Source organism: Salvia hispanica, chromosome 3 (assembly GCF_029641045.1).
Source record: "Salvia hispanica isolate PSC_SH4W2 chromosome 3, Shi_PSC_v1, whole genome shotgun sequence".
Classification (NCBI taxonomy): Eukaryota; Viridiplantae; Streptophyta; class Magnoliopsida; order Lamiales; family Lamiaceae; genus Salvia; species Salvia hispanica.
The window spans coordinates 26,384,166-26,402,953 of NC_142694.1; the positions used below are offsets into that span (position 1 = coordinate 26,384,166).

Sequence of the window (18,788 nt, forward strand, 5' to 3'; positions counted from 1 at the left end):
ATATAATAAACTTAAATAGATTTCAATCTTAAACATAACATGATTTCCTCTATTTATTACTGAATGAGGCATTTGAATCGACCAGAGCATTTCAGGCCTTGGTCAAATGTTGCACACCAGTCCATGATTGGTTAGGTTGTAGCTCGATTTCTCCAATCTAAGTAATATACATTCACCACAGAAATAAGATAGTGAAAGTAGAAAACAAAAATAAATAAATAATTGAAAACATACCTTGGCATTTTCAACACACACGAAATCTTTGTAACATGATTCCATCGTCACATAAGGATTCCACAGAACAGCATCAGACCAACTAAAAAAGACAACACCAATCCATCAAAAAGTGGTCAATTTAAGACTAAATAAACCAACAAATTCAAACATTGTCATACTTGGTATTCCTAATTGTAATGGAATCACCCAAGCCATTATCCAGGTGAACTTCATCAGGAGCATCAAGGTAGATGCAGTCTACAAATCCCAGAAATGTGACAACATCCCTAGATTGATAAAATAACATCAAGGTTTTAAATCAAATACTACAAATGAGCCCGTCGATGTCCGAATACATATGATACACACCTTTCCTCCTTACCCTCCACTGGATTTCTTGGATCAGGTTCTTTGTTCAATGTCTTGCAACCTTTTAAACATTTAACAGAGGCCTCTTCTGCAGAAGCCTGTATTACTCTGATTAGATATATGCAAATATCAACATAATTATTAATATTTCGGTTAGTTTTGAAAATTACTTACTTTAAAGTATGTATGCAAGGCAGTAGTAAATGAAAATGGGGTGTGATCAGTATTTGTGATTGTAATCTGTGTTGAGAGAGTGTCTTTGTGTAGAGTCACCTAACAAATTCAGCAGAAAAAATGATGAGGATATTATACTAACAAAGTGACAAAGACAACAAGTTAGCTAATGTACCTTGTATAGAGCATGAAAACCATAATCCCACATACTACGGCTGTACGGACTGTCTTTAAGCTCCAGAGTTACACATGGATTCATTTGCATATTTTCAACACAAACGATCGACCACTCCATGTTCCTTGCGAATCCATGCTGTCAATAACATTATTATTATTATTATTGAAGAACTACAATATATCAATAAATTTAGTATAGCTAGTGTTTTTGCCTGCTGCAATGGGCCAGGACCAAACTGAGGGAAACAGTGTGGTATTCCTCCACTGTATCAGAGAGAACAGCAATGAAGTGTAAGCAAATGTGAAGTAGCTGATGTTCTTGAAGTAAACTTTACAAAAAATATTGAATCAGCTGAATACCAAGCCATGTGATTGATATAAATACATACCTAATGGGCTTCTCACCGTTAAATATGGCATCGGGACGAAGAAAAAGAAGTTCTTTGCCATCGACTTTCCAGGATGTAACACACCCTCCATGTAGATATACCTCTGCATCACTGCTAAATAATACTAGTGCCTCAGTTTACATACGGAGTATAATATAATTATGGTATTTTTACATTACTATAACAAGTAATATATGGTGCAAAAGTTGAGAGTATCGTACCTTCCATGGATACAAGTTAAAATGATCTTGGGTAGATTTCCCAAACCATTAGCCACTTTCACATTATCAAGATTTAGCCTTGATGACTCCATTATTAAAAATCTACGACATACATCAAGATATATAAGGATATTTCAGAAAAATTGTGTAAATAATCTATGCACACTTATTAAAAATGTACCAGTAATTAAAAATAAGTAGAATATAAATGAGCAATATATATGTGTGACCTTATATATAGTGCGTGGATGCGTAGATTGTAAGCCGCGCCATATAATGAAAGTGGTACTACATAATATCCTTATTCTAAAGTTGAATATTCACTACATTTTTCGCTTCTGTTTTTTTGATGGATACTTTTAGATAGGGTCGTCATTTTGAGTGTTTGTCTTGCTACAAATTTGAAAATGCTATACAACATGTTATCAAAATCATGTAAAAGCGCAAATGAAAAGTAGTACTCCTACATCATATAGTTTTGGGCCAACCTATTGATTAGCTACTAAAATTCCAAATCCAAATGTAAAACTAGCTAGTAGTTTATCTGGACCTCTTTTCTCTAGTAACCGGGAACATATTCAAAAAATGAGAAAATTGGTATACAAAAATGTCTTGAATGGTTGATCTGTAAATTGCTTCACAAAGGAACAAATAGAGCTATATGCATAACTATAACATAATAGAGTGATGTTAAATGGCCACATTATGGCCAGCCATAATATTAAAAAAACTATTAAAATTCTGTGTACTTAATGCTAAATTGGTGAAATTTATGCATCTAGAGAGTTGCAATTTATTAAAGACTAATATACCCTCAAATATTAAATACTTATGTAGTAGTAGAATATATTGTATTTGTATCTTCAAATATACTCCTGATATTTCAATTCTATTATTAGTGATTATTTATGTTTAGCTTCACTTATTTAATTTAAACTAATTTAAAGTACAGCACGGAGTATAACTTATCCTATTATTCAAACAAGTCGTGAATAAAATACATGTAAATACTATAACAATCTATTTATATAAAACTAATTCAATTTTAGTTATACTACAGAGTAATTTACTTACTGTTTAATTATAGTGCAATAATTTAATTTTAATGAAAACACATACTATTATATAATATTAATATTTTGTCAATATAATTCAGATTTAACTATTTACTAAATTTTATAACTAATTTTATTTATAAAATATATTTAACCTTGGTGTTATATCACAACCTACTCACTAATAAGGAAATGTAATGCCACATATTCACAACTTATTTTGAAATTATATAGAAAATTGTTAAATTGAATTTTGATATTTCAATAGCTTGTAAAACAATGAATTTATATCGACTTTTAAAGTAATAAACTAAACGGAAAAAATGAAAAAAAAAATGCATAGATGGACTAAATTAGAATGGTATTAATGAATAAATCTCATGTAAAATATGTAGCATAGTAACTTAATTTGTCCCTCTTTATTTCTGAGTATGCTATACCATAACATCTTATGGTGTACATAAAATTAATAATTAAATCTAAATCTATTAGAATCCTCCATCTCACAATACTTTATCAATAATTTATATAAAATTAAATAAAAAAAATTTACTTTATTAATATATAAATATCATTTATTAAACAAAAACTACACAACTTGAAAAATAAAATCCATAAAGGAATCTCCAACTATTCACACTAAGCTCAAACTGATTTTTGAGTATATGTCACACAAAAAGTGATTTTATTCCAACCATATACACCATTTTTGGGTATATGTCTCATAAAATTTTTGTAGTAGCTTCATATTAGATGTTGTTCCGTAGAAAAACACAAAAATGAGTTTGAGTTTGCAATACGCTTGAAGAAAATTTTTTACATAAAAAATGATTTTTTAGTGTATTTGGAGATGATCTAAGTTATAAATTTGCAAGTTCAAAAATAAGATATAAGAACATATTTTAAAATATTCTGAATATAAATAAATTGCAGTATGAAATAATTATGATTTCATATGAGACATTATATTTATAAATATTATTAAGTGTGAACACAATAAACTTCTACGACAAAATTGCAAGGAATTAAGTCTTATTGTTATAAACAAATTCTCAATTTAAGTATTGGAGTACTATATAATACAAATTCTCTTTTTTCAATTTACTATTCTTAGTTGACTTATGCTACAATCAGTTTAAAGTTATATTAACTGAATAATCCCAAATGATAATTACGAAAAATGATTTTATAATTTTAATCAATTTTAACTACACTAGTACGATTTAATTCTAATAACATAATCTATCGTAATTAAACACATGCATTAATAATGAAAATTTATGCAGCAACAATTATTTAATCTTCTCAGAATTGGATAAATTCTTTAAATTAATAACTAAAATTTTAGTTTTAACTAATTTTTTATTTAAAATACATATAATCATAATATTCAAGTAAGTTTTAAAATAGTGGTATTAATAAAAATATTATTTTAATATTTTCGAAAAAGAGTATTTCACTTAAAAATATAATGTCATATTTTGATATTATCATTTAATTTATTATATATGTATATAATATTATAATATAATTTATATATAAATATTATTATTGATATTTTGTAATATTTCATGATATGGTGGTGTATATATACTGATTAGTGTATACTACATTATAGTATTATGTCACAGTATAGTTGCTAGTCAAAAAATATATTATACTATAAAATTTAAATATTGTTTTGTTTTTATTCATTTTTTAGTTATTGGAAAAAAAAGGACAAAATGAAGTTTGATTTTTAAGCAACTTATAAAAGTAATGAGTTCTATAACTTTTACCAATTCTGTCTTTCTTTCACTTAATTATATTTTTGATTGATCTCTTATTAAATCAATCGATTCTCAATTCAATTTTCTATGTGAAGATTTAAATTAAGTTGATAAAATGTTGGATTCATACATAGTTAAACTAGATGTTTTAATTAATATTATATTGAACTGGTAATTTCAATTAACCTTAAATTCATTTGAAAAAGTAAAAAAAACAAACATATTACAGTAGTAGTTAGATAACTTCATCATTATCTTATTGATTAATATATTATGGAGTATTTTACTCGTAAAAACTAAAATTAATAAAAACTACTATTATTAAGATTATATAATATAATAAAAAATAAAAACAAAGTAGTGAAAAAGTTGAGTACAAACTACTCAAAAAAATAATGGAATTATTAATGAATTAAAAAGAAACAACAATTAAGGAGTAAGGGTAACATTGTCAACTGAATTAAGCATTTAATGAGACAATTAAACTATTAATATTCAATAATACCTATATTTACTAAAATGTCATTTATGGTCAGCCACATTATAGCCACATAGCTTTACCCAACATTAATAAGACGCTGAAGCATCAACATCCATCCCTCATTAGGAAAATAAAAAGGAAATAAATTAAAAAGCAAACTCAGAATTTTGAAATGTTGGAAACAGACAAATATAGTTGTCTGTCTTAAATAATAGTCCTCCCATACATGAATGAACATATGCGATATTCCATTGTTATAGGGGACTGGGAATGATGCTGAGGCGTGTCTTGAAGTAGGGGAAAAAATCAAATTAAAAACACAGTAATTATTTTGTATTTTTGCCCAGCAACAAAAGCATATAGGCTTATGGAGTATATGCAATAATTAATGCTAGTTGGAATCTATAAGAATATTAATTAAAAGTACGACCATAACTCTATCCATAACCTTATCCTTGTCCATAGAGACACTTTTCATGCACCGTGCTTGCTTGGGCAAGGACTTCAATTTTTTATATTTGCAATTTATGGCATTACTATAAAGTACATTGTGTGCATTTGTATTTAATTATGTATGCATTTACAAATCCATCACTAATTCGGTAGAGTATGCATTTACAAGTATTATATGTGCATTCATTAGAGTAAATTTGTGCATTTGTATTTAATTATGTATGCATTTACAAATCCATCACTAATTCGGTAGAGTATGCATTTACAAGTATTATATGTGCATTCATTAGAGCAAATTTTTTCCTCCATCTGTCTCATAAAAGATGACATATTTGGATAGCTTTTTCCAGAAAATGAAATATGACATTTTTTGTGGGACAAACTAAAAGAAAAAGTGTAATACCTATTGTGGGACTGATCAATCAAATAGCATTAGTTATAGTACTCCGTAAAATTACTCAATGGGAAAAAAATGTTGCTTTGTCGCCTAAAAGCCATCTAATAAGGAGTTGTGGTCCAACCAGTAAACCTATCAACTTTTCCAAGAAATTCGAGCATTTGTTTGGGCAGCAAAACTAGCAATTTTGATTATCGATGTAAGTGGGAGTTTCGATCAAGATATGCATGGAATACTCATACAAAGATAAGTAAATTGCATAGGACAAATTCACAAGTAGGGAAAAACTTTAGACATATGCAATTAGGATCATAATTTTTCATTTGGATTGTATTCAACATCCTCCGATTTTCCACGTGAGATTCTAAGCTACAAGCATACATATATAGAGAAAATAGATCAAGATAAAACTCAAATGACATTAAATTAAATAAAATTTGAATGAAAATGATCAGAATGCTTAAAATCTATTCTTGGCTTCTTTGAAAGCTAATTAGGCTCTTAAATTGCTTTATCAATGTCGTTGTTTGCTTGACCGACCCCGCCCGCACCTGAGTTGGACGACGCTCTCGCATCGTGATGAGATCTCCAATCATAGTAATTTCGAGTGAATCCCTTCTCACAAGATGCTCCTTCACCGTTTCTGTTGCAAGAAATTTTTTTATCATCACAACATGCACATGGATATTTGATTTTTGAACCGTGCATAATAAGGGATGTTGCATAGCGAATTTTATAAACATATCTAATTTGTCGATAAAATCATGATTGTATTCTCATGTGGGAATTTTTCTGGTACATTACATTCACTCTCTTCCCAAAATTTAATGCATTTCACTACCATATCATACAAGAACAGTATAAATCAAAACGAATGTACAAAGAATTACAACTAACAAATTAAAATTGTTTGGTGTGATTTACCTTCATTCGACATGTTGTTCTTGCAATCAGTGTTTAAGCAAAATTAATTTGCCAATAGCTAATTAATGACTTCTGTAAAAGTTCATAAAGATCATGTAGTGGTAGAAGAATCTAGGGCTGAGTAAATATACCGAAAAAACGGTATATCGATCGTATCGTATTGAAAAATATCGAATTTTCGGTATACCGAAACTTTCGGTACGATACAATACCGTATCGAAAGTTTTCGGTATGATAACGATATGAATTTTCTTATACCGCGGTATACCGTATTATATCGAATATACGATATATATCGATATTATCGGTATACCGAAATATATCGAAAATCAATACGGATCGAATTATCGATACATATCGTTTTTACCGATGATGATGATGATGATGATGATGATAATAATAATAATAATAGTAATAATATAATTTATTTTTTTAAGATTAAAAGTTTAAATCATAAATATATCCATATAACTTAATTATATATTTTTTGATTATGAAGATGTGGACAATGTTTATTTTATTATGTTAAAATTATATTAATTTTGGTTTTATTTTTCGGTTTTGAAATTATATTTTTTGGTATATAGGTATTCGAAATGGTATAAAATTTCGGTATATCGTACGAAATATCGATATACCGTTCAGAACGGTATACCGAAGTACAGTACGATATACCGAAATTTTAAAACGGTAACGGTATAGTTTTTTTCCATACCGAAATACGGTATACCGAAACTTTCAAAACAATAACGATATGAAATTATTTCATATCGATATTTTCGGTATGATAACGAAACAAAATTTTTGATACGGTATATCGTATCGACCCAGCCCTAGAAGAATCAATGGAATCTAACGGTTCAAACTGAATTGTTTATTGCCAACAAAATAGTACTCGTACGTATCAATGAAAGAATCTGACATTTGTTGCAATGCTCAAAAAGTGAACAAAATAAATAAAATTGAAGAACACTCATATAGTGAAGCAGGTTATACAACCTATATGTGCAATAATGATGGATGTGCATTTTTGAGATGTTGTATAGTGGTCCAGGCAATAATTTAATTCCATAAAAGCATAAGAATCCAAATATTATCATCAATGAAGTAAGCACATCGTCATTGGGTTGCATTTCGAAAGCGCAACCCAATTCAATCGACGGAAAACGTAATCGAAAAGAGTGAAGTCGTCGACAAACGGTTTAGGGATGAAATTGGCGAAGTGAAAAGAAAATTCAATAAAAAAAAAGCATAAAACGATGTCGTTTTGTGCCCAGTCAAAAATTTTGCTATGTCATGCCTCCGTCATGTTACGTGGGATAAGCTTTTAACGGAAATATGTCGTCAGGTCGGTAGTTTGGGACCGTCATGTCACGTGGAATAAGTTTTTAACGGAAACATGTCGTCAGGTCTGTAGTTTGAAAAATTTACATGATCCGATAAAGTTCGTGACTTTAGACGCAACTTTCATAATTTGTAGAAAAAACCAAACTTTCACCAAAGTTTATGACTTTGCAGACAATTTTACCATTATAGTACCATTTACTTTAGCACGTAAAATATCGAAATAAGGCCCAACGGCCAAAAAGACTATTCTTCTTCTGTAAATACTTCTTTTTTAATAAGGTAAGTCTCATTTTCTATAAATAATATTTTAAATCTATTTCTCTCTTTTATTTTATTGCTACTAATTTTTTAAGCATAGACTCAAGTATATGAAAAAAAGGAAAAGAAAATAATTTTGAATAATAAAATATGTGGTGAGAGAGAAGCACAGATTTAAAGGTGTGCAGACAAACGCTTGCGCTCAGTATTGTGAAAGCAGCTGTTATTTTCTGTCTTCTCCGATCTCGTGATTGCGCTATACCCGCTGCGGAGACGACGCTGGTTTCAGCTATGTAGAGGTTAAATCCGAAAATTTAGGGAATATGATAAGGTTTTGGTCTTCACATTTATATGGATCTGAATCTGCTTTCGTCCGATTTATTCGTTCTCACCGAATTTTTCCCATTCGATTTCATTGTTAGTTTATTCTTCAGGTTTGTGTGAATGCTTCAACTTATTCTCTGGATCTCCGGAAAATTGAATCTCCCCTCTTACTTTTTCTGTTTTCTTTTTGCACTGTGGGTTTAGTTCATGATTTTTGTTATTTTTTAATTAGAGTTTGGGTTTAAACAAATTTTTACTCGGTCGTTCGTAATCTGTATAAATTTGATATCTTGCAGCTAAATGAATGCAAACTAGCAAATATGATTCGTTTTTTTTCTTTTCTTTTTCTAATTTCAGTTCGAATTTCCAATTTTAATCTCAAGGTTCACTGATTCATAAGGTGCAAAAAATAAGATTTCTTGTGTTTGTGTATCTCTCTTTGGAACTTCTTCAATTCAGTTTATGTAGCAATTTATGTGTTTATGTAAGCAAGCTTGATAAAATCAATTGAGCTAACCATGGCGATGAATTTGGGATTCTTGATTTCTGATTGCCTCTGATTTGCCATGTTTACTTGAAGATAGCGTCTGTCGATATCACTCGAGATGTCATTCAAGAGCATTTTACGGGAGCTGAGAGATGGGATTGGCAGCATGTCAAGGAGAGGTGTGGAGGGGAAGCACTGGCGCAGCCATACGAGGTCTTTTGTAGCCCCTGATGTAACTCTTTCAGAGCCAATAGAGCAAGGGCAGTGGGCAAATTTACCACCGGAGTTGCTTTTGGATATCATCAGGAGGGTTGAAGAGAGTGAGACTGCTTGGCCTGCAAGGGCAGTTGTCGTTTCTTGTGCATCAGTCTGTAGATCTTGGAGGGATGTTACCAAGGATATTGTTAAAACCCCTGAGGAATGTGGGAGATTGACGTTCCCCATTTCATTAAAGCAGGTATTTTTATGCATTCTGTCTTAGTAGTAGACCTGTTTCTGAGGATGAATTTCATATACCTAAACTTATGTTGTTCATTTATTGCTACAAGCCGGGACCTCGAGATGCTCCAGTCCAATGCTTTATCAAGAGGGATAGAGCAACATCTACCTATCGCCTGTGTTTTGGCCTGACTCCCTGTAAGTTATTTTATGCACTTAGATAATTTGATTCTGCTTTGTTTCTATTATTTCCCATATCACCTACTTATACCTTCAAAGGCTTAATTGTAGCAGGAGGGTTTATGAATATTGATCACAGATTAATAATTTTTAATAAACTACATATTTATACATCAATGTGTAGTGCATTGGAAATTAACATTTTTGGCTTACTTTTGTAATTGGTTCTTAAAGTGGTCTCTTGTGATATAAGTGTCTCCATCTAGTCTAGATATAAAAAACGAATTGTCTCATCCAGGAACTAGCTTGTTCTTTTGCCCCCCCCCCCCCTTCCATGTCTGTTACTCTATGGTTTAAATCCAATCTGCAAAATTCATCATAAACACCCGCTTTCTTCACATTGATTGACCTGCAACAGTACAGAGACCCCTTTCTGAACTCACACTGCCTCTCCATGGCGCATAGAATAATGCATGTTCAGTGAATAATCCCCAGAGAAATACGGAGTAATATGGGATCAATATTAATTCTTGATTGAAGTTGCATGATGCATCTTTAATCTTCTATGAAGCATCAGAAATTTTATTTATTAGTGTTGCGGTCAGTGGCATGCAAATAGACAATATCTGCTTATTTCAAACTTTTGCTACGTAAACTGTAGGAAGATTTCTTCCGTTAACTTACTTGGTATCTAAATAGGGAAGATATGCCATTGTATGATTGTTTTTGCTTATGTTGACCATTGGGTAATATTGTGTGTACATGCTTTTGGGTTCTTCCTTAACTACTATGTGGAATGAAAGGAATCTGAAGTGCCTCAGCTGTCCTTAAGTAGATCATTACAAGGATGGAATCACATTGGCAATTGACTTTGTATTGGAAAATCATCAGACTTTTGTGAAATAAATCAAAGATTAAAGTTGATACAGTTCAGTTGTGTTTAAGTGAATGCGAATGATATAGTTACTTATATGGTTGGATCAAGGATGTTCACTCTCTTCCTATATTAAGGATGAACCTGGTTTAAGAAGCACAAAATAATGTAAAGGCCGGTTGTCTCTGGGTTTTTTAAACATATTTATACATTTATACGTAATAATTTGGTTCCTTCTTTGTGGATGAGTTTAATTACTTTAGCAAGCCAATTAGATATTACTATATGGTTAGCCACCAGGATGCCTTTTGCAGTTTTGCTAATTCATAAATCTACGTTGGCAGCTGAAGCCGAGAGTGATAAATTATTGCTGACAGCCAGAAAGATGAGAAGGGCAACAAGCACAGATTTCTTAATTTCTCTGGTTGCTGATGATTTTTCTAGAGCCAGCAACACTTATGTTGGAAAACTTAGGTAGGCAAGCCATCTCATACACCTTTTTTTGAGAATCTATCACTATATTCTAATCTAACAAGATTGCATTTCTGTGATCAGATCTAATTTCCTGGGTACTAAGTTTACCATATATGACAGCCAATCTCCAAATGATGCTGCAATTCAGCATAGGAGTCGGCACAGTCGAAGATTTAATGCTAAGCAAGTTTCTCCAAAATTACCTGCTTATAACTACAGTGTGGCCACCATTTCCTATGAACTCAATGTTCTTCGCACAAGAGGTCCTAGAAGAATGCATTGCACGATGCTCTCTATTCCAGTCTCTTCTATTCAGGAGGGGGGCATTGCCCCAACCCCGACATCATTTCCTCAGTATAATGAGGACAAGTCCTCAGTCCTAAAGGTTTCAAAAGAAAAGGAGCCAGCTATATCTTTCAGCTCCCCGAACCTGACAACTTCACCAGTACAAACACATTCTGGAGAGGCGCTCGTTCTGAAAAACAAGGCTCCGAGGTGGCATGAACACTTACAATGCTGGTGCCTGAATTTCAAAGGCCGTGTAACAGTAGCATCTGTTAAAAACTTCCAGCTTGTGGCCCGTATTGACCCTCTGCTAAACATTCCTGCTGCAGAACATGACAAGGTGATTTTGCAGTTTGGAAAGATTGGGAAAGACATTTTTACCATGGACTATCGCTACCCACTCTCTGCATTTCAAGCTTTTGCAATTTGCTTGAGCAGCTTCGACACCAAACCGGCCTGTGAATGACGAGTCTTGGATGGTTTACGTACCTCAAGATCATCGTCTACCTTGCAGAGGCGCCATGCACAGTCGTGCATGAATGCTGATTCAGAGTTCAGAATTTTTACTGTGCAAGTAGTAATTTATAATTTAGAAGCTCAGATGGAAACACTTGTTCTGAATCAACGGATCTTCATTTGGGTTATAATATTTTTTATGAAAGTTGTCTGTCAGATGAAAAATTTAATCATTAACCTCTTGTAGTATCTTCTAAATTGGGTAAATGTTATTCAGCTTAAATATACAATTGAAATTGCAGCTGGAACTTGTATGTTCGTGAAATTATTTGGCTGTCAAGGGTAAAATACCAAATGACATAACCAGAAAATACTATACAAACCTTGTATCATTGACCACTATTTGGCTGTCATGGATCAAAATCCTTCAACAAAATAATAGTAGTAATATTGCATTACATACAGAGAAATGTATTATATCACCATATAACACTAATTAATCTTCAATTCTCAATCTACTTCAACTAATCATATGAACAAGACATTGCATTATTATTCTTCTTTGCACTTGATTTGGTAAAAAATTTTACCAGAAATCTTGATGCTTTGTATCATTCCTTTGTGGGTAGAGTTTAGCACTAGCAGCATCTGCTCCAGAGTTTTCTCCGGTGGTATACTCTTTCAGAATCCGCCGCATTTCAGAGGCCATCGCAGCTGCTCTTCTGTTTCCTTTAACAGAGATGCTGACAAAGCCGGGGATAACGCCCTCCTCCATGGCCAACTGACAGAATTCAACACGCTGAGAGCACAGCTTAAGGAGTACCGAGACTGCGTACTCTTGGTCCTCCCGATTGTTACTCTCAAGTACTTTGGCCATTGCAGCAATACAACCATCTGTGTAACCATCACACATGTTCCTCAAAATGACTATGCAGTGACTCGCTAGGCTATCATCTTCGAAAAGTGGGACTAGTTTGGGCATCAGTTCTGAAGGGGTGATGAAAGAACCAACATCACCATTTGAAGACAGATTTCTCAATATCTTTAACGCTGGTTCCAGCAGTTCCTGAATCTGGCTGTCGAGTATGTTAAAGACGCCAACGAGAGCACCTGAAGCAGCAATTTTCTGACCACATTGTTGGTGGTTAGACAGTTCCTCCAATATGAAGAGAGCTTGCTTTGAGACCTCTGTATCAAGAAGTAATGCTAACTGACCGTACTCGACTTCCTTCAAATACGATGCACTGTTACTGTAATGCCACAAAAGCAAAAGTAGATTAGAATCTGCAACTATCTCAAATAATTACTACTTCAAGAAAATATAGTAGAGATATAGTATAATTACCTGTGCTTCTGCACCACCTCATACAATAGTTGACATCCTGTCATCTGTGCTTCCATGTCATGACGGTCGTAGGCATCCTTCAAAAATCCATGGATTAGTTGGACAAACTTTCTTAACGGGATACCCACCAAATATTGTTCATTGTGTATCAGTTTCTTCAGGGTATCATCAACTGCATTGCACTGAGAATCCCAGGGAAGTGTAGTGAATTTGGATAGAAATTCCCAATCAATTTCATGTATTGATCTCACTTCGTTACTTATCATGGTGTTTGAGTAATCTGAACCGAGACTAGATCCCATTGACAAATTGCTGTAATCCAGTGGAAGATTTAGACCAACCATAAGAAGTCCCTCGTGCATCTTTTTCGGGTCAGGAACCGACACACTATGCATGGCAGACCACTTGATGATCAGATCCTTCATAGTGGCATTTGATGTGAAAGACAAATTAGATAGATCCACATGAGTCTTGGGGCAAGTACAGTGACCTTCAACGAACCACTTTTGGATCCACATCCTTTCATAAGTTTGCCCCGATTCAATGACAACAGGATCATACATTAACCTCGATGATAAAGGGCATATGAATTCTTCGGGTGGCACAGGCCTGCTTAATGTGTTGATATGAGATTCATTAGACCTATAATCTGTACGTAGCTCCACGTCCTCTGTTAAATGATACGGGTTTGGATACGGGAAATGGTTACCACGCTCTGATGCAGCATTGTCATTTTCTGTTTCTGCTATAACCTTTCCATATTTTTTCAGTAGATTCAGGAAGAATATCAAGATCTTCCTCATGCTTGAATCCTTTTCGCCAAATTTGTCAAGCAACTTTTGGAGAGATCTTTTCTCGGTTAGTAGAGCCTTTTGTGATGAAATATGAAGACGGGAGGATACAGTGTGAATAGCAGCAAGTGCAGCTTCCTCTGTATAATCAACTGCTGAGCTGTGAATTAATTCCCTCAGAATTCTTCCAGCCTCCTCGTCAGATGGATCCAAAAAGAACGCAGCACTCCTGAGATCCGCTATCATTCTTGAAATCTGATCGAAATTAACAGAGACAACTAATGACTTTCATCAGCATTACTACAAAATTTTGCAGTAAGGAAAATGTATGTTGTTTCCTATGATCCTGTCATTATTGAGTGATAATTATTCACCTTTGCAGCCAGCAACACTGGGACCATATATTGAATTTGGCAGAGATTTTGCACCAATAAATTTTTTGCCCCTTTGCATCTGAACAATATTGCATCTCCAGTAAGTGCCTGTAAGATTTTCATGAATATTGAACATTAGAACAAATAGCAATAAGATACATAAAAATGAATTTCTGTTACATGACGCACTACAGTTCAATATAGATTATGCAAAACATAGTACATGTTACAATCCTATGGTTGTGCTTTATATACTTCTATCCACGAATCCACTTTCATGGGCACAAGAAGATAAAACCATCATCAGAGCATTAAGTTATTGACCATATCATGATTTTATATTATGCCACTTGACTTCAAGAACGTCTTAGGAATTACTCCCTCCACTTCTCTACAATATTCACTCTCTTACTTTACCATTTCTCCACTTTAACTATTTATTACTATCATTTTTATAAAAAGAGTGCAGAAAAGTCAACGGGACTCCTAATGACGGACGGAGAGAGTATTTACTTTCACATTCGAGCATCTTGAAGCATGTGAAGGCATACACACCATAACATATTGAGAATAAACAAGAATTTCATATCAATAGGATGAAAGAGACACATACCAGATAAAGTACACTTGACTCACTGCATTGCTGCAGGAGAGACTTAGCTTTATCAATACCAGCGTTTAACAAGCAAATTGTCTCTATTCCTGTAGAGCATCGAGGGCGGGCTGCTTCTATTTCTGGTAAGTTCTTCGAAACTCGGACGACCACCTTAAATAATTCTGAATAGATTTGAGCATGCACCTGCAATCGTATTTATATCCCAAGTCTTTAAGACACAGAATTTGATGAACTACCTCATATTTGATTACAGAAAATATGGTATTAATGTAGAAAGAGTAGGTGTATGAACGGGGTATACTTTCACTGTTCTTGTTGGACTTTCAAGACCAAAAAGAAGAAAGAAAATGTAGAATATGAATTATAATTAGAAAAGATGTTCCAAGGTTTGAGTAGCCTCTTCCAAGATAGTGGTATTTGTTAAACACACAATCAAGAGAATTAAAAAGTGACTCGAGATTTGTAGTCATACCTTGAAGGTCTGAGTTGGCAGGAGTTCTTGAACAATTTCGGCGTGACTTCTCACTGAGAAAACAACTGTCCGAAATTAGAAACTTTCAGCTGGAAAAACTTGTTTTTTTTCTACTTTGAGGTGAAAATAAGATATAGATTCTAAAGGGTACACATTTTTTGACTTACACATATGAAAATAAAGATGCTTTATTAACTTTTTTAAGTTGTTAACTCGTCCCAATAACGCAGTTTATTAAAAATGTCAACATGAATTTTTTAATATAATAAAAATAAAAATAAAATGTCGATGATATTGAAATGTTAACATAAACTTAGTTGATAATTTAATACACTGTGTTGACATTGATATTTAAAATGTAACACAAATTTGTATTGACATTTTTAATACAATTAGCAGAGTTAGCAACATAAGAAAGTTAACAATATAATATACGTCTACGAAAAAAACGCATTTACTATATGCATATTTGAAAAAAACGCATTTACTATATACTCCCTCCGTTTCTTCATACTTGAGTCATTTTTCCATTTCGAGAAGTTTCTCCATAGTTGAGTCATTTCCATATATGACAACTTTTTCTCTTTCTTAGTTTACTCTCTCTTACTTTATTCTCTCTACTTTATTCTCTCTATCTTTTTCTTTCTCTTACTTTTTTATCTATTTATTTAACACACTCAATATTTATTTCTAAAACTTCGTGTCGAAAAGTTCTGCCTCAACTATGAAAAAATGGAGGGAGTACATCAGAATATGGAAATCATAGGCTCCAGAGGGCATAATAAATTTTGAGTTTGGATATAGAATAAATATCTAAATTTCACAGCTCAAAAGACAAAATTAAAATTGAAATTAGAAGCCAATGACCAGAAAAGCAACAAGAATTTTGAATGAAAGATTCGACTTGATTGTTCAGTATTCACACATATCATACCGAAACTAAAACGCGAGGAGCAATCGGAAAAACTGGAGCAGCTGGAGTTGGAGCTGGAGCGAAGGGCAAGTCGCCGGCGCTCCTCCCTGTCGAGAACAGCGCCGACCAATTTCTCCCATAAATCATAAACTCTTGACATTTTGACTCAATCTTCACCGAAATTTATCAAACTCGTGATTGATTACAATATTCACCTACAGGGAAAGAATCACATACATTTCATAAAGATTCCTGCTACACTGTAGCATAAAAAGATAAATAGAGAGCGAGAAATATAGGATGAGGTGGAAGAGGAAGTATGAGATGAAAAAATCACGTAAAGTTTATGGTTCTTTTATGGGAAATTGGTCTCTAAAACCATAAACTTTGCTTAAAATTTGGTATTTCCCATGAACTTTGAAATTGGTATATAATATCACGAACTTTGCATTTTGTTTGGTATTTCCCACGGCATGTTTATTGCTATATTTGACTAACTTACGAGGCTTTTTTTTATCATACTTGACACAATTAAATCAACGTAGTTTTCAACGTGACTTTTTATGCTACATGTTATGAACTTAAAAAGTGGTTTCAAATATTATAAAACATATCAAGGTTGCCTATATTAAATAAGATTTTGATGAAAATATCTCATTTGAGTGAGTTTGGGAAATACCAAACAAAATGCAAAGTTCGTGATATTATATACCAATTTCAAAATTCATGGGAAATACCAAATTTTAGGCAAAGTTCATGATTTTAGAGACCAATTTCCCTTCTTTTATTACCACTTTTATACTACTCTTGAAGAAATACTCCTTCGTAAAGGTCAATTTTAGTCTAATACATATGACCAAAATATGAATTTGTCCAAACATTTATCTTTTGAAAATATATACTCCCTCCGTCCCGGTTAAAATGACATATTGCTTAGCCGGCACGGGATTTTAGGAGTTATTAGTTAAAGTGTTTAATTGGAGAGAGAGAAAGTGGGTGGAAGTATTAAAGTAGAGAGATAAAGAAAGATGCATATTTTAATAGGAGTGAGAAAAAATGGTTGAGTGTATTAATTAGAGAGAGAAAGTTACCATGAAATGTGTCATCTTAGTTGGGACAGACTAAAAAGGAAAACGTGTCATCTTAAGCGGGACGGAAGGAGTATATAGAAAATGAAATTCTTGTCAGAGAGTGGTTTTTTTTTTACATTTATGTAAAAAAAACTAATAGTCATACCACTGTGCAATTATTTTTTCATCAACTTTTTGTAAAAATGATAAAAAATAGTTAAAGAAGAGAAATATCAAAGAGAGAGAATAATATAGAGAAAAGTTTTATCTACATTATTGTCTTCTCTTACTTTACTATTTCTCCAGTTTAACTATTTTTTTATCATTTTATAAAAAGAGGGCAGAAAAATCAATGAGACTGCTAAAGTGGGACGAAGGAAGTATTTCTTAAAACTTGTCAAATTCAAATGAAACTCTTAATAAAATGAAGTACCAAATTTATTAGATAGATAATAATTTCAGAGAATGAAATCCCATCATTAAAAATAGACTAAATTCCTACATGCTTCCTCGCAATTCCAGTTGACGCGTCGGTTCACCAGCGTCAAGCCGCCAAAACCAGTAGGCCATAGTCTTGTAAACTTCCCAGTCCCAGCATTGTGGTCATATCACTCAATTTCTACATCTACGCCGCTTAATTCAACAGCAATATTTGAATTCAAGAATTCAAGATTACTCGTAACAGAAGCCCACATCAGCTTCGAATTTTTTTAAATAAACCAACTACTACTAAACAATGAATGTTAGAACATAGAATGCTACTTAACATGTTCAAAAGTAGAATGCCAAAAAAACACACTAATACATAAAATAAAAGACCAGATTTTATTCAATAGTATGTCACCCTTTATGTTTTCGTATCTAAAAAGTATGATCATTTGATTCGGCACGAATTTTAATGTATAATTAGTAAAGTAAAGAGAGATAGATAGAAAATGAATTCCATCTCATTTGAGAAAAAAGAATTTCCAAAATTAAAATGTTCATACTTTTTAGAATGGACTAAAAAGAATTTAGTTCATACTTTTCATGAACGAATGGAGAATATGACATTATAAAATATGTTTACATGGTAAGACTTGTGCTCAAAACTATTTTAATTCTTGAGCTCAAAATTACTCCCCCCGTCCTGGCTAAGATATCATATTTCTTAGTCGGAACGAGATTTTATGAGTTGTTGGTTAATGTGTTTAAATTGAGATAAAAAAAAGGTAGATTTGAGTATTGGATGGAGAGAGTGAGATAGAGAGATGAATATTTTATTTGGGGGAGAGAAAATGGTTAGGTGCATTAATTGGAGAGATAAACTTTCCAAAAATATAAAAATGTGTCATTTTATTTGTGACAAACTAAAAAGGAAACTGTATTATCTTAGTTGGAATTAGGGAATAATATCTTTCTTGGGGCTCCAATATTTTTTTCTCGTTCTAACATTCCCCTTCAGGTTGAGTGGTGAGAG

At 32.7% G+C, this 18,788-nt stretch overlaps 3 protein-coding genes across 9 annotated transcripts; 1 reads left to right on the top strand and 2 right to left on the bottom strand.

Moving 5' to 3' along the window:
• Position 1: 1 nt before the first annotated feature.
• On the bottom strand, positions 2-1,736 carry LOC125214667 (putative glucose-6-phosphate 1-epimerase). Of its 2 annotated transcripts, none has more exons than XM_048115782.2 (9): positions 1,547-1,736; positions 1,326-1,436; positions 1,149-1,200; positions 935-1,072; positions 760-858; positions 586-683; positions 396-503; positions 235-316; positions 2-157 (listed from the first exon to the last, which is right to left on the bottom strand). In XM_048115782.2, exons 1-9 carry the CDS (start codon positions 1,636-1,638, stop codon positions 92-94), a joined length of 846 nt encoding a protein of 281 aa, XP_047971739.1. In that variant the 5' UTR covers positions 1,639-1,736; the 3' UTR covers positions 2-91. The 2 variants fall into 2 exon arrangements, with proteins under 2 accessions (XP_047971739.1, XP_088924645.1); XM_089068519.1 differs by having other exon boundaries at positions 1,326-1,439.
• A 6,638-nt stretch (positions 1,737-8,374) lies between these two features.
• LOC125214037 (tubby-like F-box protein 5) lies at positions 8,375-11,953 on the top strand. Of its 6 annotated transcripts, none has more exons than XM_048114885.1 (5): positions 8,375-8,529; positions 9,135-9,498; positions 9,590-9,677; positions 10,878-11,007; positions 11,089-11,953. In XM_048114885.1, the coding sequence occupies exons 2-5, from the start codon at positions 9,160-9,162 to the stop codon at positions 11,756-11,758; spliced, it is 1,227 nt and encodes a 408-aa protein (XP_047970842.1). In that variant the 5' UTR covers positions 8,375-8,529; positions 9,135-9,159; the 3' UTR covers positions 11,759-11,953. The 6 variants fall into 6 exon arrangements, with proteins under 6 accessions (XP_047970842.1, XP_047970845.1, XP_047970843.1 ...); XM_048114888.2 differs by having other exon boundaries at positions 8,393-8,529; positions 9,139-9,498; XM_048114886.2 differs by having other exon boundaries at positions 8,401-8,664.
• Positions 11,954-12,119: 166 nt separating this feature from the next.
• LOC125214036 (U-box domain-containing protein 5-like) lies at positions 12,120-16,565 on the bottom strand. Its single transcript, XM_048114882.2, has 6 exons — positions 16,281-16,565; positions 15,347-15,399; positions 14,872-15,057; positions 14,259-14,366; positions 13,094-14,139; positions 12,120-12,998 (listed from the first exon to the last, which is right to left on the bottom strand). The coding sequence occupies exons 1-6, from the start codon at positions 16,417-16,419 to the stop codon at positions 12,335-12,337; spliced, it is 2,196 nt and encodes a 731-aa protein (XP_047970839.1). The 5' UTR covers positions 16,420-16,565; the 3' UTR covers positions 12,120-12,334.
• Positions 16,566-18,788: the final 2,223 nt, after the last annotated feature.

Bases quoted from the DNA above. Each gene is read 5' to 3' on its own strand.
- LOC125214667 (XM_089068519.1), bottom strand. From the start codon at position 1,638: ATGGAGTCATCAAGGCTAAATCTTGATAATGTGAAAGTGGCTAATGGT. The intron at 859-934 runs GTACATTAGCTA...TGAATTTGTTAG, and splicing joins GTTTTCATGCTCTATACAAG to GTGACTCTACACAAAGACAC. The intron at 504-585 runs GTGTGTATCATA...TTATCAATCTAG, and splicing joins GTGGAGGGTAAGGAGGAAAG to GGATGTTGTCACATTTCTGG.
- LOC125214037 (XM_048114885.1), top strand. From the start codon at position 9,160: ATGTCATTCAAGAGCATTTTACGGGAGCTGAGAGATGGGATTGGCAGC. The intron at 9,499-9,589 runs GTATTTTTATGC...TATTGCTACAAG, and splicing joins TCCCCATTTCATTAAAGCAG to CCGGGACCTCGAGATGCTCC. The intron at 11,008-11,088 runs GTAGGCAAGCCA...TTCTGTGATCAG, and splicing joins ACTTATGTTGGAAAACTTAG to ATCTAATTTCCTGGGTACTA.
- LOC125214036 (XM_048114882.2), bottom strand. From the start codon at position 16,419: ATGTCAAGAGTTTATGATTTATGGGAGAAATTGGTCGGCGCTGTTCTC. The intron at 15,058-15,346 runs GTATGACTACAA...ATACGATTGCAG, and splicing joins TGCCAACTCAGACCTTCAAG to GTGCATGCTCAAATCTATTC. The intron at 12,999-13,093 runs GTAATTATACTA...GTGGCATTACAG, and splicing joins GAGGTGGTGCAGAAGCACAG to TAACAGTGCATCGTATTTGA.